General features: G+C 41.1%; 1 protein-coding gene across 2 annotated transcripts in view; it reads right to left on the bottom strand.

Annotated features, from left to right (window-relative positions):
* Positions 1 to 23,748, bottom strand: part of SLC9A9 (solute carrier family 9 member A9) — a 249,304-nt gene that overhangs the window by 103,666 nt on the left and 121,890 nt on the right. For both annotated transcript variants that reach the window (XR_014511863.1, XM_083442758.1), the window contains exons 10-11: positions 5,785 to 5,898; positions 3,831 to 3,942 (exon numbers count right to left, since the gene is read on the bottom strand). Coding sequence is in view for 1 of the 2 variants with exons in the window: in XM_083442758.1 (XP_083298884.1) it covers positions 3,831 to 3,942; positions 5,785 to 5,898 (226 nt within the window). In the remaining variant the exon portion in view is untranslated. The remainder of the gene's footprint in view (positions 1 to 3,830; positions 3,943 to 5,784; positions 5,899 to 23,748) is intronic.

The following is a 23,748-nucleotide window of genomic DNA, read 5'->3' as shown; positions in this document are numbered from 1 at the left end:
GATGTTTTATTATCTGTTTATTCAGCTGCCTTGTAGAGTGCCTTTTTGTCAAAGAAAGAGGCTCCTCTGAAATGCGAGTGCCATGTGGATTTATTATTGGAATGCTCAGAGCACAATATTCTGGGAACAAAAGCACAGCTCTTGAACGTGGAAAGGCAAGGGCCTGGTTTCACGCTTCCATTTTAGAAATCTATGATTGTGGCTCTTTGGGGAGGAAGAGGAAACAGTGCCAAAACCCATTTTCTTTTTAGATGTTTGTGTTTCTGCATAGGGAGAATCACATTTCATTTATGCGCTGCTGTTTAACTCGTACGTAATAAACTTTACAACATTTTAGGGGCGGGGGAATCTATTCCGCTTCAGCAGAAACATGCATAAAAACAAATATCACAATGTCAGGAAGTCATGTTTTTGGCATTTTTCTCATGGCAGGTAGAATCTTATTTATCTCCCAAACGATAATTCCTTTGGACTGCCCTCCCCCTTCAGTTGAATTCACTTCCAAGGGACAGTGCTGAAGTTTCAGGGCTGGTGTCTGGGCTTGGCAATATCAGGCATCTACTAAGTTCAAAAGCACCTCAAAGTGCAAGTAGATAAATAGGTACCACTCTGGTGGGAAGGTAAACGGCGTTTCTGTGTGCTGCTCTGGTTTGCCAGAAGCAGCTTGGTCATGCTGGCCACATGACCCGGAAAAACTGTCTGCGGACAAATGCCAGCACCCTTGGCCAGTAAAGCGAGATGAGCGCCGCAACCCCAGAGTTGTCCACGACTGGACCTAATGGTCAGGGGTCCCTTTGCACTTTACCTTTACTAAGGTCCACAACCCACTGCCAACCCCTTGGAATTTCCTGGTCTTGCTGCTCCTCCTTGTGCTTGCTGCCCTCCCTAAGCATGGAAGCAGTGTCAAGAGTGAGGAGAGGGAATATCTTTGGTTTGCCTTGTGCTTTCCCTCTGGGTCAGGGGGTGAGGAACCTCAGGGCTAAGCCTCTTTATTTGGTCCTTGGGACTCTCCCCAAACCACACCTCCTTCCAGAGGCCACACCCTCCTTGAGTGCTTTTGCCTAGCTGGAATTTGCCCTTGAACTGTGATAATGACTCTTGTCTGGAAGGAGGATGGAAATATGTGTGGTGTGTGCAGAAACCTTCAACTTTTGCTGGACTATATAACCCACCATACAAAGTCAAGAGTCATCCTTGTTGAACAGCAACCGTTCAACGAGCAAACATTCGCCATTGCAATGCAATGAGTAATTTTCCAGAAGGATTTTAAACGTTTGGTTTTTAAACTATAAGGTGGAGCTGCTTTTGCAATGTTATAACTAAGGCAAAGTTATGTACCTACTGAGACCAAATAAAACAGCAGAAAGATAATAATGGGGGAGAGCCAGATCCATGCATCAAAAGTTCCCCATAGGGTGGTAATAAGTATGTTAAGCATGAGCCAAATGGTATGCCACATTTACAAAAGCACCCCCTCCCCAGGCCTGGGCACATTAAAAAAATAACAGTGTTTTGCACATGTAAAAGGCTTTTTAGCATGCCTACATTATTGTTTTCTGCGGGGGATACACCGTAAATTGTGAAGCCCACATAATGAGCAAGTTCTTTAAATTAAATAGGCAATTCAAGCAAGATGCAAGGAACATTTTGCAGATATTTATGAATTTTATTTAAGCCTCCCATCACTCCAGTGAAGAGGAGAAGTATGTTAGATTTGTTTCTCCAACCAATAAAATGCAGCTGCACCTAGAAAATCATAAGGTTGCCTCTGAATTGTGCTGAATAATACCAAGAGTGCCCATCTGGGGCAGGAAACGAAACTGCTTTATCCGAATGAATTTCCAAGTGCTCTTAGGGTGCAATAATAATTTAAATTAAAATCTTTCCATAAAAAGGGATTTACAATCCTGTTTTTATAAACATGACACGTAATTTGCACTCACGTGCACTCATTCTGGGGCTTTAAATCACCAAGAAAATTTCAGAGAAACATTGCTTTAGATTCTGTTGTGCCTTGTGCTCCCAACTATGCCAGCTTGCTGAATAATTGCAAAGTACTTTGCATATTAAGACGCAAGGATTTGTCTGTTTCTGTATAGGTAGATCGTAATGAAGTCATGAAGCTCACTGAGTGACCTTGGGCCATTCACCATCTCTCAGCCTATCTCTCTGGATAATTCCCACTTTTCTTTTTGGTTTGGCTCAAGCGCTTCACCTTGCAGTGACAACCAACATGAAGTGGTGGAATGGGCACATGCCTCTCCCAGTTATTTCATTTATTTATCGCGGGAATTTTTTTGCCTTACAAAATAAAGCAAGCATCAATTAAATATTATAGCCACAAAGGCTGTAGTGCTAAAACAAGTAGCATAAATCAGAAAATTGAGCTAAAACAATTTAATGTTTGCAAAAAGTCTGGGGAAAGAAGAAGTTCCTTTTCTGGAATGACACAACATAGGAGCAACAAAAGTCTATTTAGAGATAGCAGTCCAAAGAAAGATGAAAGTCATGTGCAAAATCAGTGCTCCAGGTTGGGTGGCCATGTATTCTACTTTACAGTCCTCTGTTGGAAGAAGTGTCTGATCCAAGTTCAGTCTAAAAATCAAGTACCACAAGAACAGAAGTATAATGTCCAGATTAAGGGAAGTAATAGTACCACTGTATTCTGCCTTGGTCAGACCACACCTGGAATACTGTGTGCAATTCTGAATGCCACAATTTAAGAAGGCTGTTGACAAGCTGGAAGGTGTGCAGAGGAGGGAACCCAAGATGATCAAGGGTCTGGAGACCAAGACTTATGAGGGACGGTTGAGGGAGCTGGGTATGTTTAGCCTGGAAAAGAGGAGACTGAGGGGTGATATGATAGCCATCTTCAAATATCTTAAGGGCTGTCACATTAAAGAGGGAGCATGCTTTCTTTCTTCTGCTCTGGAGGGTAGGACTCGAACCAATGGCTTCAAGTTACAAGAAAGGAGATTCTAAGAAAGGAGAGCAGCCGTCAGCCTTGAAGTTAAAGTTGCCCATCAACACTTAGCATCTGGAATAAAGACTGAGCAGGCACACTGTTTACCTGGTTACAGACTTCCCCATCGGGGTGAGATGTACTGTATTGCAACTTAAATTACAGCAATCATTTTTCAATTTGCGCCTATACATACAAATTATCACAATTAATCTTTAAAATACATAATAAAATGCTATTTTTAAGGAAATGAAATGAAATTTGTCCTCTTTTTGGGCAAAGCCCACCATAGCCATTAAAGAAAATGGTGGTGATTCATCCAGCAATGATATATATTAAGGTAATGAATTCGGTGCTCACATTATGTATTAGGTTATCATGTTGTGGAGAAGGGAGATATGCATGCTCATATCTGCACCACTTGAAGCCTCCACCCACTCAGGAGATGTCTTAAACTGGCCACTGTCCCACCAAAGGAAGCATGGTGCTTGCATCACTCAACTTCCAAGATGAAGGAGTCCTCTCCAAATAGGACAGGGGAGAGGCTGCCATTTAGCAGTATGTTTATGCTGTGTTAGTTTCATTTCCCCAGCTAAGCTGCTGCTTTCAAGTCCACTTCATAAACTTTCATAATGGGCAGGCTGCACCTTGGTAATTAAAATGATTAAAATCATTATTGTATATCATCAGAGGACAGAGGCAAGGCTTTCTGAAGTGATGATAAATCTTTCTAGTCAGTGTGGATCACAGAGCAGCTCCCTTGTCTTTGTCTAGTAAACCATCCCTCCCGCCCCTTTTCCTTGGAAGAAAATTGCATCCTTCCGTGCTCATTTCTCTTCTCAGCAAGCGGCAGAAGCCATGGACTCACCTGAGAACATCATCATATGTTGGAAATTCCTGGGAATCTTTTGTTTTCGGCCCAAGTTGAGAATGAAAGAAATTGGGTATATATTACAGGCTCTTGCTATGAAAATTGCCACCTACATCATGGGGAGTGAGAAGTTAAGGAAAATAAGGTGGAAAATGACAAAACTGGATGAAGATGTGCCCAGTGCATGATCTAAAACAAACAGAAGAATCATCACTTTATGTGGTGCAGGAACAGAATGAATATTTTCATAGCTTACTCAGAACTGCTTCTTTTCCCAGGGTTTTTCCCTGTCTTCTCTTGAACATCTCTTTCACCCTCCTCCCCATTTCAACTACTCTAAATTCATGTTCCATCTTTGTCAAAGACAACAGCAATCTCTCTAAGAAACCCTTCGCTTGCTATAAATTGTTCAGGCGCCAACAGTATTATTTCCTCAAACAGTAATTCAGGAAGGATAAATGTACTTTGAGACATGATTACTGTCTCATTTCCTCACAATTCATATTGTATCTGTCTAGGATTCTCCACGCCGGCGTCTGCCCCCCACCTTCCAATTATTTTTGTAGGGTTCAGAAAATTGTGTTGGTTTTCTCATTATCCCTCTGTGCATCTAATGCCAAAGTTGCTTTAATAGCAATTTTAGATGAAATAAGGACATTTTACAGAAAAGAATAGAAAAAGCAAAATTACATCTCTTAACTGTACACAGATACCCTGCTGGAAGGAGATTTCTTCTAAGATCTCACCCTATGTATCAGGGGTCTTCTTCACCACACTGAAAACTTTAGCTGTACAATAGACACAAGCGGAAGAGAGCAACCCTGTGGCAAACTTTAGAAGCAGTATCTTGGTGGAGATTTGAGAAGCATATAGAGGGTGAACCTGTGGTCTACCAGATGATGTTGGACTCCTGTCATCCCCACATAGCATAACTATTGGTCTGGAAAGATGGGAGCTAGTTCAGCAATACCTTCATCTCTGATTTAGGTCAAAATACAGTAGCTCCACCTGTTAATTGTACATTCAGTGAATTGGTCCATGCGGACACTGTGACAAATGTATGTGTGTGTATTAAGAAGTTTGTGTTGGCTGCTTATAAATGTTGTTTTCAAAAAACGTGTTTTAGCAAATGTCAGTGATCTTCATCAATGGCTGCTAGTCATGTTGGCTGGATGCTACCTCCATGGTCAGGGTCAATATGGCTCTGAATGCCAGCTATAGGATGGTCACAATGGGAGAGTGCTAGTCAGCTCATCTCCTGCTTGTTGGCTTCTCAAGAAGCATCTGACTGGTGACTGTGGGGTAACAGTATGTTGGGCTAGATATGGCTTTTCTCTGATACAGCAAAGCTCTTTGCCATATGCTCTTATAATCTCAGTATAGGTGGGCAAGCATTCCTGAAAAACAGCACTAGACTGCTTTTTCATTTTATGTAGAACATCAGTAAGGGACAAAAGACCTGGCCATGTGTACTCTTGGTGCGACCTAAAACATTCCATGCTTGGGAGCAATATACAGGGGCTCTGTGGTACCAGCGCAGGGGGATGAGATTCATTGATGGACATCTTCATGCAGAAAGGGTTCCCTGAAGCCCTGACGTTTGAAAACCATCTGCAGGATGAAACATCAAACACATTACACAGGGGATAGTGTAACAATATATGTTTTGAGGCTGCGATTCAGTTTCGTATAAAGAACTGAATAAAATTATTACTAATTCAGGTTCTGGGTCCAATTAAAAATACGGAACAGATTTTCTGGAGAGAGATTGATTTTGGCCACCCCAAGTGTTCTAGGACATAGAAAATAGTTACAATATTCTTTCTTTCTTTTTTTGCATACGGACAAAGATATCTGCATTCTGCCTTATATCAACAATTATGGGATTAACTGCAGACCATACATTGAGTTTTCCATACCATATATTTGCTGGTACCTAAAAAAAGGATACAAATGCTCCAAATATAAACAGTGCATTGAAGATGTGATTTTGGAATGTGAACAGTGCTAATCCCATATAACAGAAGATAACATTCTCAGCCAAAAAGTTCATGAACTCGAACAACTGAAATGAGAAAGGGGAAAAAACCCCACCCCATTATCATCTGGGTTTGCCGTTTGGGAATGGATTTTCATGAAATGATCCACAAAACATCTAGTACATAGATTTTTTAAAACATTTAATCTCAATACTGAAGGTTGCAAGCAATGGTCTCGGTGAATGTGGAATAAAACAAAACAAAACAGTAGTAGACATAAACATAGCCAGGGGTAGTTGCTTTGAGCTTAAAATTTAGGAGTTAGGGAAAACAATGCTCCCTGTGCACCACCTTTATCTGTTCCATAGGAACCAATTCCTAAGGGCCAAAGGGTCTTTGGCACCCCTCAATAAAATATTTGAGAGGCCAGGCCCCCCCAAAGTTGATGGGCATTGCCATTCAAATGATGTGTGTGCACTGTGTTGTGTGATTGATTATGTGGGCTGGGGCCTACCCAGGGCTGTCTTACCCATAAGCACTAGGGGTGTGGGTCACCCGGGTGCCGGGCTCTCAAGGGCACCAGGCTGAGAGTCTGGGACCCAAGAGTTGAGTCTGGGGAAGAGCCCACCTATCGGTCAGTGTGACATGGCGGGCTCTTCTGCTGCAGGTGGTTCTGCGCTGCGAGTTCGGGGGCGACCAAGCCATCTTGGTCTGCCCCTTCCAATATTTTATTCAAGTTAGCACCCCTGGTTCCAGGGTTTTCTGAAGCAAATAAGTGGGGCACATAGGGGGAACGTGGGAAGAGGAGGAGGCAGGGAAGTTTGGTTGTACAGCTAAAACTCTTGTACAAGTGGAACTGTTTAGCTGGATACCACTCATAGTTTCTGACAAGCTTGCCACACTTGCATTTTAGGGGCAACAAATGGTGCAGAGTGTCAATTTCTCTAAACAAAAATGAGGAACCTGTGCTACAGCCACCCTATTCTAATTTCTGCTTAATTTAAGAATGTAAATTTAACATTATTTTTTAAGTCTGACAACAATTTTACTGCAACAATATATATACTTTCTTCCCTGTGGGAAGGAAGAAAACACAAATCAAGGAATGGCTTTTTCAAGGAAACTCAATAGTCAATTAGCTTAATAGATTATAGTATGGGGAATCTTTCAGTGGCTGCATGGCCTGATGCAATATCTTCAAATATCAGCAGAAATAAGATAGAGAAAACTTTAAAAATAAAATAAAATGCATGGCATTGGTCCTTTCCCCAAATTTGCTCTTCTGGATTCATCTTTGTAAAAATCCCAGTTAAAGGGGCTTTTGTAGCTGAATGATCTTGTCCCTCCGATGGTTCCTCATTTTGCAAACTCTGTCAATGAGCATTCATAAATCACAGCATTAAAAGGGTTGCTATGGAGACATTTCGCTTTACATTTTCAATGGGGCTTATGTGCTTTTTTAAATCAGTGAAGGATGACAAAGGAAAAGGCAACAGATGTGAGAAATATTATTTCAGACAAAGACTGGAGGAAATGAATGGCATAAATGCCACACTTAGGTGCAAGAAAATCTTAACTGTGGTTGCAGACACATCAAAGATGCAGAGCTGAGCCATTCAATAAATATGTTCACCCCAAACAGGAAAGACAAGTTGAACAAGGAATTTGCTTGCTGTAGTATTAAAGATTTTGGACAGTACAAACTGTGAGTGAAGCCTAAGCTCAGATAACTGGTGGGCACCAGAAACGGGGCCTATTCAGTGCTGGCTCCATGCTGATGGAACTACCATCCTAGAAAGGTGCATATGGCTGCTATGCCAATAATTTTTAGACAGGGACTGAATATTAAAAAGAAAATGATGGACTACACCGAAACCGGAAAAATCAGAAACCAGGAAGGGAGAAACTTTAACAAGGAATGGGAAATGTTTTAGAAATTACCTAAACAACTGAAAACTTTGGCAGAATTTCAGTAACGGTTGCAATGTACAGTGGTACCTCGGGTTAAGTACTTAATTCGTTCCGGAGGTCTGTACTTAACCTGAAACTGTTCTTAACCTGAAGCACCACATTAGCTAATGGGGCCTCCTGCTGCTGCCGCGCCGCCGGAGCACGATTTCTGTTCTCATCCTGAAGTAAAGTTCTTAACCTGAAGCACTATTTCTGGGTTAGCAGAGTCTGTAACCTGAAGCGTATGTAACCTGAAGCGTATGTAACCCGAGGTACCACTGTACAAAAAACTAGGGTAAAAATTGATTATTTTAAGAAAAATAGAGAAAATATATGATGCAGTTGAAAAAGATTGAAAATGGAAACCATGGAAAGGTGGAGGGAGGTCTAAGGATTCAGGGAATCCTAAATGTTGATGATTATGTCTAATGTTTGAATTTAAATATGTAGTGTAAAACTGAATAAAAAAGATTATAAAAATAAAATGAAAAGGAAGGCGTCTCTGTTGAAGTAACGGTGATATGAATATGTACTTAAATTCATTCATTTATTTTATCTCTTTCAACCAGTCACAAGTGTTGAAGCTTTGGCCCTCATCACATCCACTGATGACCAGGCGGGAGCCATTTCTTCATGGTCTGATTTCATATGGCTGTGGCATTTGAGTGAATATGATCATCATGGTGGCAGGGCTGATCTTAAGTTGCTTTCCAACCCAACTCTCAACTCTTCCCCTCAGGAAGTGGGAAAGATCCATGCCACTGACTTTGACGGTTTCCTGTAGCTTGTTAAGGTCTCTCAGAGTTATCAGGAGATCCCTCACAAAGTTACAATTCCCAGCACCCTTAACAAACTGCAGTTCCCAGGATTCTATGGAGGAGGGGAGTTTGGATTAATACAGGAGTCATCTAAATGTATGGTATAGATGTTACCATGTGCTGCAGCTGAGCGGCATTGTATATGGCTCCATAGGAAAGCAGCTCCTTATATGGCAGAGGGTTTGTGAGAATGGCTCTTTAGATTAATATGCTCCTGTAAGACGTCAAACAAGAAACACGGAAGCAGAAAAGAATGAATACTATAAGAGATTTAGGATGCACACCTACACTCATTGGCTGGAAATCTGTGCAAGGACATATACTGCTGCTCCAGAGAAGTGGACATGGAGCAATGGATCCAAACTACAAGAAAGAAGATTCCACCTAAACATTAGGAAGAACTTCCTGACAGTAAGAGCTGTTTGACAGTGGAATTTCCTGCCAAGGAGTGTGGTGGAGACTCCTTCTTTGGAGGTCTTTAAGCAGAGGCTTGACAACCATATGTCAGGAGTGCTCTGATGGTGTTTCCTGCTTGGCAGGGGGTTGGACTCGATAGCCCTGGTGGTCTCTTCCAACTCTATGATTCTATAATTCTATTCTATGATTCTATGATATACAAAAGCCACAGTACCTACAAACACAGCAGAAATCTATGCCTAATGTAAATAATTCTCCTCTCATTATATTCCCCAAAGAGAAGCAATAGGACAAAATGATGATCCCTTTCCCCAAATCTCTGCCATCCCTGCCCCATATTTCCTTTCCCCACCTGTGCTGTGCATGATTTGTATACAGCAGATATTCTGAGGAGTATCTATGATGGAACACACACACTTCAGCATGGAAATGTGAATATTTCTGTTGGATACGTGAAGGTCATTAAAAGTCACAACCCACTGTAGTCACTGTTTTCCAATTTGGTGCAAAACTGATGGCATTTGAACATTGTGGTTTAATGAGCGCACAGTGATCAAAAGTGTATCACGAAGTCAAGGATTATTGATAAATCTATAACAAAGGAAGTTCTTTTGCCGGACTTTTAAATTAAATTGTAAGGGAACACAGAGCCCATCAGTACTGCTGGCATTTGAAACACTTTTATTACACGATTAATGTGTAATATGTTAATCACTTTACTGGTTTTCTCTATTTCAATTAGAGATTTAAGAAAAATCGCACACATGCACACACACAAAGCAGGTTTTGCTTTTGAAGTCACAGCCTGAAATCTTTGATGCTTTGGGTACAAAAAGAAAAAGTCAGGAATAATGAATGCTGACCACGCAGTGGTGTTATGTTCTTCATTCTTAGGTTAAGCGGCTTAGAATGGGAGGAATCATGCATATAAGAAGATAAGTCCCTGGTTTATTTTTACTTCATATGGGGTGACAATTTTAAAGCCTGAGCTTATTTAGGGATTGCAGCCTGCCACACAGGATCATGGCACGTTATAGGATTCTGGAATGGCCTCTGGAGGAAGATAACCTTGCAAGGAAAAGCAGCAACAACAAAAATAGGGTGATCTAGTGAATTACCCTTTGCTGTTTTAAATATATTTTTTATTATCAGTTGGTTTCCACTAGCGCAATAATTTCTACTTGTGCAGTGGAACTTCTTCTCCCTCTCCTCTTCCTGTCCTCCCTCTCCTTCTTGGCTGAGCTGTAGTTCAGCATATCCTGCGACTTTGAGCAAGTGTCTGGCTGGTTCGTTGTGCCCTGTTTGCTTGTTGCAAGCAGGTGGCACAAAGACTCCAGCAAGGCCCAAAGGTGTAGCTGTATATTCCCTTACAGATATTCCCAAAGTGAGTTGACCACAGTGAGCCTCCATGCGACCAAGTGGTGGAGGCCACATACAGAAAAGAAAAAAACAAACCCCTGTGCTGCCATCTTCTCATGAACCTGAATCAGCCGTGAGTCAGATGCAAAACTGATGCCGGTCATGTAGCTATGTGGAATGTACTTAGCTGAGACCTGGGAGCAAAGAAAAATAGCTCTCAGCGGAAAGAAAGGCATAATTTGAAGCCAATTTTGTTGTTGTTGCGCCATGCGGCTGACAAAGAAACTTGGAGTGCTTTAATATGTAATTGGTCTCCCTGTGCTCACTGGGAAGAAGTAATGTCTTTGATGCAAACCAATTGTCCCCCAAGCCACAAAACACTAATATATTTACCTTTTTATTTTTGCATTGATGGAGCAGGCTGCTGCTCATGTTTTAAACGCAAAGAGGAAAATCAATCTCCTTCTCAGCACCTCCCCCACAATGGCACCCTCTTGCGACTTGCCATCATAGCACTAACCTCTGGCAATCAATTCCATTTCTAAGGAGACGGAATACCATTCATTCATCTTCAATTTGCTGAGAGGAAAGCCTCTGTTCTGCCATATTAATTCTTGAAACAAGACCAGAAACTATTTTTGTTGCTTGCAAGCTTTTTTTGTATGTCTGGTCAGATATCCCTTTAGACCAACCTGAAATATTAGAGCTTAATATTCGACACCATGACCCTGGAATGCAGGAAAGTAATTTGTTTTCTTAAGACTTTTGTGGCCCCACAACTTTGGAATTCACTGCCAGTTGACATCTGTAAAGCTACTACTGTTCATTTCTTTGGAAAGGCCTTGGAACCCAGGTACTTTCATTGGCTTATTCATGACTGATTATTTGTGCTGCTGTTGAGCTTCTTTGGGCTGATGGTCTTGGGGGGGGGGGAATGTGTTTTATCTTTGGGCTGGGAATATATATTTATTTTGGGTAGTTTTATTAATGTTTGCAGGTTTAAGGGAGGTTTGGTATTCTGTTCTGTTGTTCATGGTTGGAAATTGTATTCATATCTCTTGTAAACTATTCTGAATAAGTTTTACTCATATAGATGGAGTAATTCATTGATATATAGTCATCTATATCTATATCTATATCTATATCTATCTATATCTATCTATATCTATCTATATAGATATATAGATATAGATATATAGATATGTCCTAAATCAGTGATTTACATCACACAGCTATGTTATGAATACAGTATTAAAATTTACAATATAAAATTTATTTACATTATTCACTTACGTAACGGGGGGGGGGGGAATCTCACCTCTCTCTTTTAACTTTTCTTTCTAGAGGCACGGGAGGTTAAAAACTGACTGCCACTTCTCACAAAGCCATTGGATGAGACGCTGTTATGTCACAGAATGTTCAGAAGCATTACTCCCAAGCATTATTATTTAGTCAAAGGCCATCAATTGTAGAAAAATAAATAAATCACCCAGAACATGATAAAAACAAAACAGCACATCCAACTTTTCACATGACAACAATACTAATAAACAGCAGCACATTACAAAATGAGTGAAAGGCTGCCATTTATAACTGAACTCAATCATTACGTTAACCCAAAGATAGTAGTATAAATACTACTAGTAGTAATTCTAAGCTATTTCTAACCTATTGCTTCCTAGTGTTTTGAGGGAAGAACTGACCATGTGTTTTGTAACCAGAAGACAGCTGGTTTAATCCCTGACACCTTGGGCTAAAAGGATTTAGGTTGCATGGCTGGCAAGGCCAGTGGTGCTGCTCAGGGTGTGGTTGTGGGGTTCACCACATCTTTTTTCTGTTTAAAAAAATGCTTTTTGGAGAGTATGTGCACTGTTGCACAGGAGCAAAGCTCCAGGCTGTGTACACACCATACATTCAATGCTCATATTAAGCTCATTGAAAGCACATGGCTTCCCCCACAGAATCCTGGGTACTGTTGCTTACATTGCTCAGAGCTACCATAGCCAGCACCCTTAGCAAACGATAATTCCCAGGATTCTTTGGCATAAGTCGTGTTCTTTAAATGTATGGTGTGTACGCTGCCTTAGCCATCTTTATTTCCTCAGAGCAGCAGCGCCCACAACTGTATGCTGACAACCTCGATAAAAAGGTGAGAAATAGACACCCCTGTGTCCCCTTTCCTGTTGCCTGATAAGAAAGGGTGAGGAGAAAGTGTATCCCCCTTCTTGTTCTTTTGTTTTCAGGAAAACAAGAAAGAAAAAAGGACATTGTTCATTCCACTGATTCCTACCAGGCTGTGGAAAGGGGACAAACAGGTTCCTTTGTCTTTCATTTCCCTCAAAAAACAGAAGCCTGGGAAGCAAGGTGATAGGAGCAATCAGGACAGTGCAACGGTTGTGGAGAGAAGACAGTGCAAGGACCCCTCAGAGGGCACCTTGCTTAAGCCCCCCCTTAAATCTGGTAGCTCCACCAAACAAGACTTCTGCTGTTGCCAGTCTGAGTAGCATGTGTTGCAATGATCTGACTCAGTATGTAGCAATTTCAAAGCTTGAAATTAACTAGGAATTAACTCTCACTGTCGCAGCACAACCTAGCATAGATACATCACCAGAAACTTCAGTCTGGTGTTGGCTAATAGAGATAAATGTTATTATTAACTTTTGTATGATTTTTATTAGAAACAGAAAACAGAAGCAATCAAATAAGGGGAATAGCTGATATATTATTTCTCACGCAACCCACCCAGTAAAGGAGGGGGACCTTTTAAAAATAATAAAAATAAAATAAATGCAGAATGATTCAGCAAGAAAAAAAAGAAGGCTTGTGGTGTTTGCCCATTTCTTGTGATTATGTTCGGACAGGGGGATGGAAATGGTTAATGTAGATTGACCAATGAGAAAGCTCAGAGGCGGAGCCTACCTGATTTTGAGGCTCAGCCCAGGGGTTTTACCATTGGGAGATAGAGGAGTCAGAGTCAGACAGAGCCAGTGAGACGAACATAGTGGTTGTGACAGCTAGAGGGAGAGACAGGGATAGAACTGAGAGAGAAGAGTGTGACAGTGTGAGATAGTGCCACATCTAGTTAAGGGCGCGCATATGAGAAACCGTTCTGAATATATTTAAAACTTGTTTGTTCTTCAATAAACTTTAGTCTTCGTTGTTGACTTTGCAATCTGACTGAGACTCAGTAGTTCACCAGAAGAAACCTGGCCGGTGGCAGCGGAATAATAAAGCAGTGGCGTACAAGTCAATAGTCCGTAAAACGACTGGGGGCTCTGTACGAAAGCCATAAGGCTGAATATGGAAAAAGAAGAAGGGGAAAAGCAAAGGAAACGGAGAGCAGTAAAGTGGAAGTGCAGGAAAAGAGAAAAGTAGGTGACAAAAGGAATCAATGCTCAGAAAGGCAGAGGAAATATTGTCATTTACATGTGCAGACATCAGGGATGCCTCACTGATTATGATAAGACAGCATTTTAAACAATGCCTGTAAATGGGAAAGAAAACTCACATATGAAATGTTTAGCCATCATGATGTGGACCTTGATTTGGAGAATCCAATCTTGTTTTGGGTGGCATGGATAGGGTGGGGAGTGAGAGGAACAACTGAACTACAGTGCCCCTTGTTGAGAAAGTTGTAGGGGGTGGGACTTACTCATCTCTTGCCATTCAAAGTGACTCACCAGCAAAATGACTTGTCAATAGAGAGAACAGAAACATGTGCATGTGATGTGTCAGTCTGTCAGTGCATCATGATAGTAAAGCACCAGGATGCATTGCATGATCTGTCTTTGTTTATTTTACTGTTATTTTATTAATTAGGTTTATATACCACCCTTCATTATAAAATCTCAGGGCGGTTCACAGGGTGGAGTCATCACCTTGTATTCTTTACATGTTCCACTTATAAGTGATCTTTTATACGATCATCTCAGCAGGGAGGCTATTGGTGGGGCGGAGAGGAATACAGGAAGCTTGAATTTATTGAATCATTCCTGTGCAGTTTTGGAAGAAAAGAAGAATATCATGAGAACATAAGAAGAGCCCTGATATACCTGTTTGTCTTGCTGTGTTGCGGGGGGGGGGGGGCAGAATAGCAAAGTTATTCTCATCTGAGGATGAGAAACAAAAGTATGCTTAAGAAAGCCGATTGATTCGTTCGGAAACAAATATTCCATTTCAGACTTTCTACATTTCTGGGCCTCGTCGGCAACTTGCACTTCGAATCTTGCCTTGTGACCATTAAGAAATTTAGAAGCGTGATATTATAACATGCTTCTCATTTTAAAAGTAGATGCTGTATAGCATTTGGAGAGAAAAAATGAAGCAGAATCGCTTAAAACAATTCATTTAAGAATCACAGTGCGACAAGAGTCTCAATTCTAGACAAAACTGCTTCCAATTTGCAAGATCCTCTCAAGCGGCACTTAACAAGATTTCCCTTCACACTGTTACCTTTTAATGATATTTCTTTATGAAATGAGAAAGGTCTTTGGTGTTATGTGTGCTCAGGAGAACATGCCTCAAAAAATGTCAACACACAAAATAACAAACAATGCAAATCCCTCTTTAAGAGTTCACCTAAGCTATTATACATACCCGGTTCTGCTCACAAGCAATTATGAGCAAATGTTGGCAGTAACAGGATATGGTATCTGGCAGCACCAGCTCCAGACACTGCAAATGATGCAGGATTGTGTGTAGGAGTTCTAAGCAGCTGCCATTGAAAATAATGGAAGTTGTGCAGCAGGAGTGATTAATTGATTGCATCCATCATTGATAAAAGACTCATAATTAAAACATGGCTAAATGATTTGCTAAACCATTTCTTTACACTTGGTGGTCACAAAATATTGCACTCTCTCCTATGATATGAAAAAAAGATACCGCAGCTTGGAAATTAATGGTACTATCCCGTTGCTCATTGATATTCTGATGCTGGAAGGTGATTGTGTTTTATATGAAGAATCATTCAAGTGCAAAGCATATCACTTTACAAACATTTTCAGATGAGATATGCTTCTGAAAACACAGCCCAGGACTAGTTGCCAGCCTCCTCCTACCTTGCCAGTTATAGAAAGGGTGTTTCACAAAACATTTTGAGGGGAGGGCAATGTGCGTTGCAATGGAACACGCTTTCCTGACATTTCTGCTGTCAAAGGAAGTTTAGAGGTGGGTGGTGGCAGGAACCGATGACACAAATTCAAAAGTAAAATGAGATGGCTTGTTTTTACATGTTATTTTTGAAATTTAGCAAGGTTTCATCATAGCCTCTTCTCATTTACTGCATAATGAGCCCATATGGCAATCCTTTATTGAAAATAAGATGCTGCTGCCAAACGCACAGTGTGGAGCTGCCCTTGGAGAAAGTCTGGAAACTTCCAAGTGGTTCTAAACTTACTTCCTCTAAAGATCTGCCTTTTTGTACCCCCCCCCAGAAGAACCGTCTACATTATTTATAGTAAGTGAGATCGGAAAATATAAACTGTGTGGAAATAATAATACTAACTAAAGCCTTTGTTCTTTGAAATATTTGGAAGAAGATGAAAGACTCTCCTGTGACGCACTATTTAATTGGGATCCACCATTATGGAATAGACTGAGTTGTATAGATAAATAGTCATACAGGGAGGTGAGCTCTTAATTTGTTATTATATCTGTATTTCAAGTCCGATTAGGCAAACCTCCTCTGGAAAGACTAATGTTTGATGCAACCTGTCTGAGAAAATTAATGAGCCAACGCTTAGATTTTATTTCATCGGAACTGAGAGAAGATGGCGTCTGCCACAAGAGAAGGACCTTTGGATTGATTCAGCATAAACACCAGCATGTGAGGACATACTGCTAATAATAGACTTACCAGATGCAAAAAAAAAAAAAAAAAAGGAGAGTCACACAAATTTCACACAGAAGTATATTATTGTTTACTCCAGCTCGCCTGTGGAAATAAGTCAGAGGCTGTGAAAGAAAGAAGGATAAAAACAGGAGGACTCAAAGAAGGAACTTTTGGAAACTCAAGGCAGTAGAAACATAAGATGATTGGACCCCACTGAACTTGAAGCATGGGAAGCCCCAACAAAAAATTATAATTTGGCAAAATATTTGGACTTTATGATATGTATTTGTATAATCTGGAATATTTAATGTGATTGGATTGGATTGTTAAAATGGAAAACTTAATAAAATTTATTATAAAGATCTGCCTTTTTGTGATAAGAAGCGTAGTATGGAAACACACTGGGTAGTATTGGCTAACATCTGTTTGGCGCAATGTTGTCTAACCTCCCCACAAACAAATCAAGACAAATGTTCATTAAATCATGGATGTTGTTTAACCTCACGTCACTGCAAACAAGTCAGGTTGAATGACCAGGAAGCAGGTAAATTGGAAGCACCCCAGGTGAGGACACAAAGCACAGTTGGTGAGGACAAAAGTGGGCGGCTTTCCAGTTGTGTTGCCCAAACTATGGAATAGTCTCCTCAAAGAGATGTTTGACCTCCCTTTTTGCCCACTTTTAAGCAGCCTTTTAAGACTATTATATTCCAGCAGGCATACTCTGTGTCAGAGCTAATAATGTTCTCTCAGTCTGCAGTGGCAGATATGAGTCTTATGATGCTGTTTTGCCTTCTCTGATGTTTCTTTATTTTGTTTTCTTGATGGCTTGTTTTTATTTTTGTTGCAATTTATATGTTTATTTGCAAGCTGCATTGAGTTTAATTTTTATCTCAGAAAGGCATGGTATAAATGCCAAAATAAGTTGGTGAAAATAAAATGAAATAAACAGTGCAGGTCCTTCTTGAATTTCCCTCCTCCTGCTTTGTTGCTGCTACTGCCTCCACTAACAAACTGAGCATTTATTTTGATAGCCTGGACTCAGTGGGGTAAAGTAGCCATTAGAAGACTTCACCATACATTACACTACCGGTTGACTATGTCATCACAAAAGCATCAACAATACTGTTTTGTTGAAGCAGTACTGGGTTATGAGGGAATGCTCCTAGGCCTATGCTCATTCAATCTGGACTGGGTGGGGATAATAATAATAATACTAATACTACTACTACTACTAATAATAATAATTTATTATTTGTACCCCGCCCATCTGGCTGGGTTTCCCCAGCCACTCTGGGCAGCTTCCAACAAAGATGAAAAATACACTAAAATGTCACATATTAAAAACTTTGAATTGTGCTCGGAAACGTACTGGGAGCCAATGTAGGTCTTTCAAGACTGGTGTTATATTGTCTCGGCGGCTGCTCCCAGTCACCAGTCTAGCTGAATGATGGGGGTGGAGACGCTCCTTCAGATATACTGGACCGAGGCCGTTTAGGGCTTTAAAGGTCAGCACCAACACTTTGAATTGTGCTCGGAAACGTACTGGGAGCCAATGTAGGTCTTTCAAGACCGGTGTTATATGGTCTCGGCGGCCGCTCCCAGTCACCAGTCTAGCTGCCGCATTCTGGATTAGTTGTAGTTTCTGGGTCACCTTCAAAGGTAGCCCCACGTAGAGCACATTGCAGTAGTCCAAGCGGGAGATAACCAGAGCATGCACCACTCTGGCGAGACAGTCTGCAGGCAGATAGGGTCTCAGCCTACGTACCAGATGGAGCCAGCTGCCCTGGATACAGGTTTGACCTGTGCCTCCATAGACAGCTGTGAGTCCAAAATGACTCCCAGGCTGCGCACCTGGTCCTTCAGGGGCACAGTTACCCCATTCAGGACCAGGGAATCCTCCACACCTGCCTGCCTCCTGTCCCCCAGAAACAGTACTTATGTCTTGTCAGGATTCAACCTCAATCTGTTAGCCACCATCCATCCTCCAACCACCTCCAGACACTCACACAGGACCTTCACCACCTTCACTGGTTCTGATTTAAAAGAGAGGTAGAGCCATAATGGATTGAATATGAGATCGCAAATTACTTTTGGTATCAGCCTTCAGGATCCACTGATCCTAGGGGTAGTTTAACTATGTGCTGTGTGAAGAAGGCAGCCTTTTGTCTATCCTGATTTTCCTATCATTAAGTTTCAATAACCCTAGGTTTCATAATCAGGAGTGGGGGGACTCCCTCTGTTTACTTTCTCTGAACTGTACACAGTATTCCAAGTGTGTACAAAGGCATTGCAATACTGAAAGTTTTATTTTTGAACCCCTTGCTAATAACATGTGATTCACCTTTTTCACAGCTGCTGCATGTTAGGTTTTCATGTATCTGATCAGGTAAACTACTGTACTTAAGAAACATATTCCATCACAACCTACATACCAGGGAAATCTTCTACGTAAGCCAGCCTAAAATGAACCTAGGCAAGAGTTTCCCCAGTGGACTGTATCAAAATGTGTGGAAGGCCAAAGGAAGGATAATTTTGCCGACTTCTCCTTGTGACCTGGAAGTCTCCCCCCCTCCCTATTTTGCCATCACACATCTCACTAATTCAAATTTCCCTCAGATCCTTCATGCTAGATGAAAGAAAATCCAATAAAACCAGGTCAGTCATATCTGTATTCATTCAGATTACATTTGTAATGATAAGAGCCCAATTAAACAGCAGAGTGCTATTCAGTCACATTAGCTACAGCAGCATGAACAGTACTTGGCACACTACTGCAGCAATTGCATTATCAAAGGGAACCACAGACAGAGGAAATAAGTTGTTTTATGGACTTATTACCTATTAAATTGGACAATTGGAGGGGATTGGCTTGTCGTTTCCTTCCTGACAGCATCTGCATTCACATTTTCCCACTGCCTTCTGAACTTAAAATACTGTACATGGTGGAACAATTCCTATGCTGATTCCCTCCTCTCTTCGGGTGTCATGTTCAAGATCATGCGTCATGTAAAAGGTTATCTCACCTCTGATCTTTGAGCTCAGCAGGTGAGCGCCTCCTGTAGATTCCATCTTATCAGGACTTCATTCCAGAGAATATAGGAATCTAGTCTATATCCAGATTCCTATCCTTGGGCATTCTCTTGAATTACATAATAGACAAGTGATGTCTGCTGGTGAGCATTCCTCTTCCAACAAGGATTTTATGTGGAGATCTTAAATCCAATTCTGAATATGTACAAGAACTATGGTGGTGAGAGGATCAAGAAAGCCCATAGGGCAGGAATTTTACCCATTACCAAAAAAGAGGAAACGTTTCACCAAAAAGAAGGACGAAAGAGGACACCGAATTGCATAAAACATATAGGTCATAGATGCATATTTAGAAATAATTTCCCTAATTTAAATAGAAATGCATCTCATCATAGTGGGGAAGACTGATCTGGTAAGCTTTGCGTTTGTTCAGTCTGTTGTACAAATGTTAACAGTTGAGATGTTCCTTCAGGACCCCTGAGGTCTCCCTTCTTAAGCTTCTTTGCCTTCAAACTTGACTTATTTACTTATTTTATTTAACAAGATTGATTTACCGCTTAACTGGGGCAATCTTTCAAACAGAGGAGAGTTCTCTGTAAAGTAGGTGAACATTCAGCCTACACGTACAAAAGGCTCTGTGCTCCCACATATGATGAACTGTTCACTGAAATTCAGATAGGTAGCCGTGTTGGTCTGATGCAGTCAAAATAAAAAAAAAAAAATTGTCCAGCAGCACCTTATGGACCAGCTAAGTTTGTTCTGGTATAAGCTTTCATGTGCATGCACACTTCTTCAGATATACCTTCGTGTATCTGAAGAAGTGTGCATGCACATAATAGCTTATACTAGAACAAACTTAGTTGGTCTATAAGGTGCTGCTGGACAATTTTTTATTATTTTTATTTTTATGCTCACTGAAATAATGCATTTTTTGCACTGAAATAATACATTATGTGATCTATTATTTCAGGAAGCAGTGCAGATTTTAGTAGTTGACTAGTCTCAAAATCTGCCCCCATTTTGCTTTGGGAGGAATTTAGCAGCAATTTGAATGAACATAATTCACCACCATAATTCATTGTGCACTAAATACATAGATCCTGTATATTCAAGCCTGCACAAAACATTCTGCTGCCTGAGGCTGACAAGATACGACCCTGCCCCTATTGCATGTAGAGATGCTGACAAGACTGGCAGTTGAATCTTACTTCAGCTCTGGGAACAGGATAGTATCCTCCACCACACCTGAGGCAGCTGGCTAGATCAGGGCACCCTGAACAGGCCATGAGTCAACAGAGCAGAATGGCTGGCAGGGTGCAGTCAAGCAAAACAGCAGCTGCACCCCAGAATCTGCCACCTGAGCCAGTCATCTCAGTCTGCCTAATGGTAGGGCTAGCCCTGTCTGTATAAAAGCAACATGTAGATGTGTTTGGTACATGAAGGCAAGCACTGAGGCAGATAGTACATGTGTCCTAATTTAAAAGTTCACCAGGTCATTTCCATGTGATGAAAAAAGCTGGGGGGAGGGAGCAGAGATAATGAAAGCATTTTGGCTTAAAGACTATAAAAATCCCATTTAGCTGATCCCAGCCAACTACAGGCACCTGCCATCCTGCTGAAATGTGCGAACCATCCCCTTAACAATTTGAGAACACTATTAATATTTAAAGACATTTTTGAATGTTTAAACAGATTGTCAAGTCTTTTATGAAACAGTTTGGAAAGGGTTTTGCATCTGACATTCTGTTTCCTCAGACTACTCTCATCCAAGACGACGTTTCTTTTTAGCAAAAAAGAAAAGAGGAGAGAGAAAAAGGCAGTGCAGAAAAAGAAGCAAGCTCAAGTGCTGATGAGCGGAGAGAAAAAGCATTTCTGAGCAGAGTTCACCAGTAATGCTCGAATCACATCGATTTCCGGATTCCTATGCTGAGCAAAACTGAGTGCCATTTTTCTTTTAAGTGAAGATCTAAGGTCTCACTCTTACAGGGCCACAACACTATTATGATTCGTTTAAAGAAGAGACAGGGATGAAGATCAATCCTGGAAAAATGTGCCTTGTGGCAGGAGAAATGTCTGACAGGAAGTATTCAAGCTGGGCTGGCTCTCTCTCGTTACATATCCCCACTAAATCATCTAAAAAACTGTGGGCACGACACGAAACTGAGGTCACACCCACACCATACATCTAAAACACTCTTACACCACTTCAACGGTCCCAGAGGATCCTAGGAACTGCAGTGTACTAAAGGTGCTGGGAATTGTAGCTCTGTAAGGTCAGCACCCATAACAAACTACAGTTCCCAGAATCATCCATGACTGCTCAAGTAGTATTAGAACCTTTTTGTGATAGTATTCACTGCTACAGAGTACCATAGCCTCTTTTCTTGCTGCCCATGGCAGCCGTTTTGTGCTGGCACCCACAAGATATGAGTACCGACAGCTCATTTTTCTACCAACGAAAGTACTGGGAGCAACCGTGATTTAAATGTATGGCATGGGTATGACCTGAAGGCACTGACGTAAATAATGGAAGATAGGAAGTTTTTCCTCTTGTCCTTTAAGAATTTCTTAGTCACTTTTTCAAAAACATGGGAAACCTGATCAGCAGGATAAATAGTAACCTAATGACCATCCACAGTGAGTGATTTCTTTTAGATGTATCAGGCGTGCCAAGTTGGGCCCAACATTGGGGCGGGGCTGTCGCATGTTTATGATGTCACAGACGCAATGCCCCCCGTCCGTCAGGCCATGCACAGGCATCCCTTTGAGGATTACCAGAGCATCTTCCTGGAAGGCACTCTGGTGATTGCAGTGGGCGGCACAGATGGCAAAAATCACCCTCTGAGCCTTCCGCCCCCTGCTGGCACACTGGCGCTCAACTAGGAGTGGCGGCCCCCTAAATTTTTTTTTTGGGGGGGGCTCAGCCCACTGCTTCAAAATATTGCGGGGGCTGAAGCACCTTCTGCCCCCAATAGCCAGTGGCCCTGAGATGTATACATTCTGAGTTAAAGACCTGCCTTTTTAATTTCAACAGAAGCAGTGGGTCACTGTGTGCATTTGTTTACACAAGAAATTTGCTGCCCCTGCTGAAATGAATGAGGCAGCCCTTATATACAACAATGTTGTGTGTAATATTGTATGTGTGAGGGAATTTGCAGTAGGAATGACTGCAAGATTCACTGGGTAATTCATACGCAATACTGAAAGACTGCTGTGGGTTCATCTAGTGGAAAATCAAGGAGCTGATTTTAGTTAACTCTCTCTGTTCTTTTCTTTTTTTTAAAGAAAAGGTGCAGGTTTTTCATATTTTTGGTACAGCATCCTGCTAATCCACAGAGTTTTCTTAAAATCTTCTGCCCCATCTGTTCAGGGAACAAATCTGGCACACACCCAAACTTCTGCTTCTTTCAATCAAATGCCCAAAATAATTGTTGAGCAACTGAAGTTATGTGACTACAAATCTCCTTGCAATTGCAGCTCATTTGCAAAGTTTATGGTGATTTCAAACACCATACACAGTGAAAACACATGAGGGTCATTTAAGTCCAGTCTCTGTGACTGCATAGATTACTCAGCAGGGCCCCTTGTATTTGGAAGAGAGAGCTAAGGCTTAAAACCACCTGGCTGTACGTCAGGTTTTTCTCTGTGCTGAAAAGTAAGGGCTAACAAGGCTACATGCCAGCTGCTGTGTTTATGTTTCTCGTAAATCAGGCCAGAGGTGTTCAAGAGAATCACAGCCTAGCATTAAAAGGCTATCAGCTGCTTGAACTGAGAAGATCACCTCTGCTTCCTTTTAGCCACGACTCAACCTGAGGTGCTTGCTTCTTTTGAGGCTATTTTCAGTTGCCTGCATAGAACCTTTTTAAAAACAAAAACAAAAATGCACTCATTGCTCTATGCCAGAGATAGAAAGTTCTCTGACTTAACTAGATCACCTAGTTGACTTTACTAAAGTAAAGTAGTACAGCTATTTTGACTGCACAAATCTAATGCTAATGTGATTTTTGGGATCTTTTACAACATCTTTTGTATGCAGTTTTGCCCTAATATACACATTGTTGAAAACAACTTTTTCTAATACAGTGTATTTTGCATGTTACTTTCACTAATAAATGTATTTTCATGCACATTTTGTCCTATGCAATTTTTATTTATTTTTTACAAATTACGTGGCTGGAGAACTACACTGAAAAATTCAGAGGCAGGTGAATTGCAAAGGATGGCTGTGTTCCTGTTCATATATTGTTTCAGAATGTGCAAATTAGGTAGTTTCACCTTTAAAAGTGAACTGAATTGAATTTCTCTCCCATCCCTATATCCTGATACTTTTAACTGGAGAGGAATACTTTAATGTTGTAGCCACTGCATCGCTCTGGACCTCACAGCTTTCTTTTCATCTCACTATCTATGAGTATTCTCACATGTGAGGCTAAAAGCAGAATATTGGTTAAAGTACCATTTAACAGGAATATACAACCTTCAATGCATGTTTGCATTACAAATGCCTTCCTTTCACTTTCTTTCCTATA

Source organism: Podarcis tiliguerta (assembly GCF_965153285.1).
Source record: "Podarcis tiliguerta genome assembly, chromosome: 5".
Lineage (NCBI taxonomy): Eukaryota > Metazoa > Chordata > Lepidosauria > Squamata > Lacertidae > Podarcis > Podarcis tiliguerta.
This window is presented reverse-complemented; position numbering and strand designations above follow the sequence as displayed.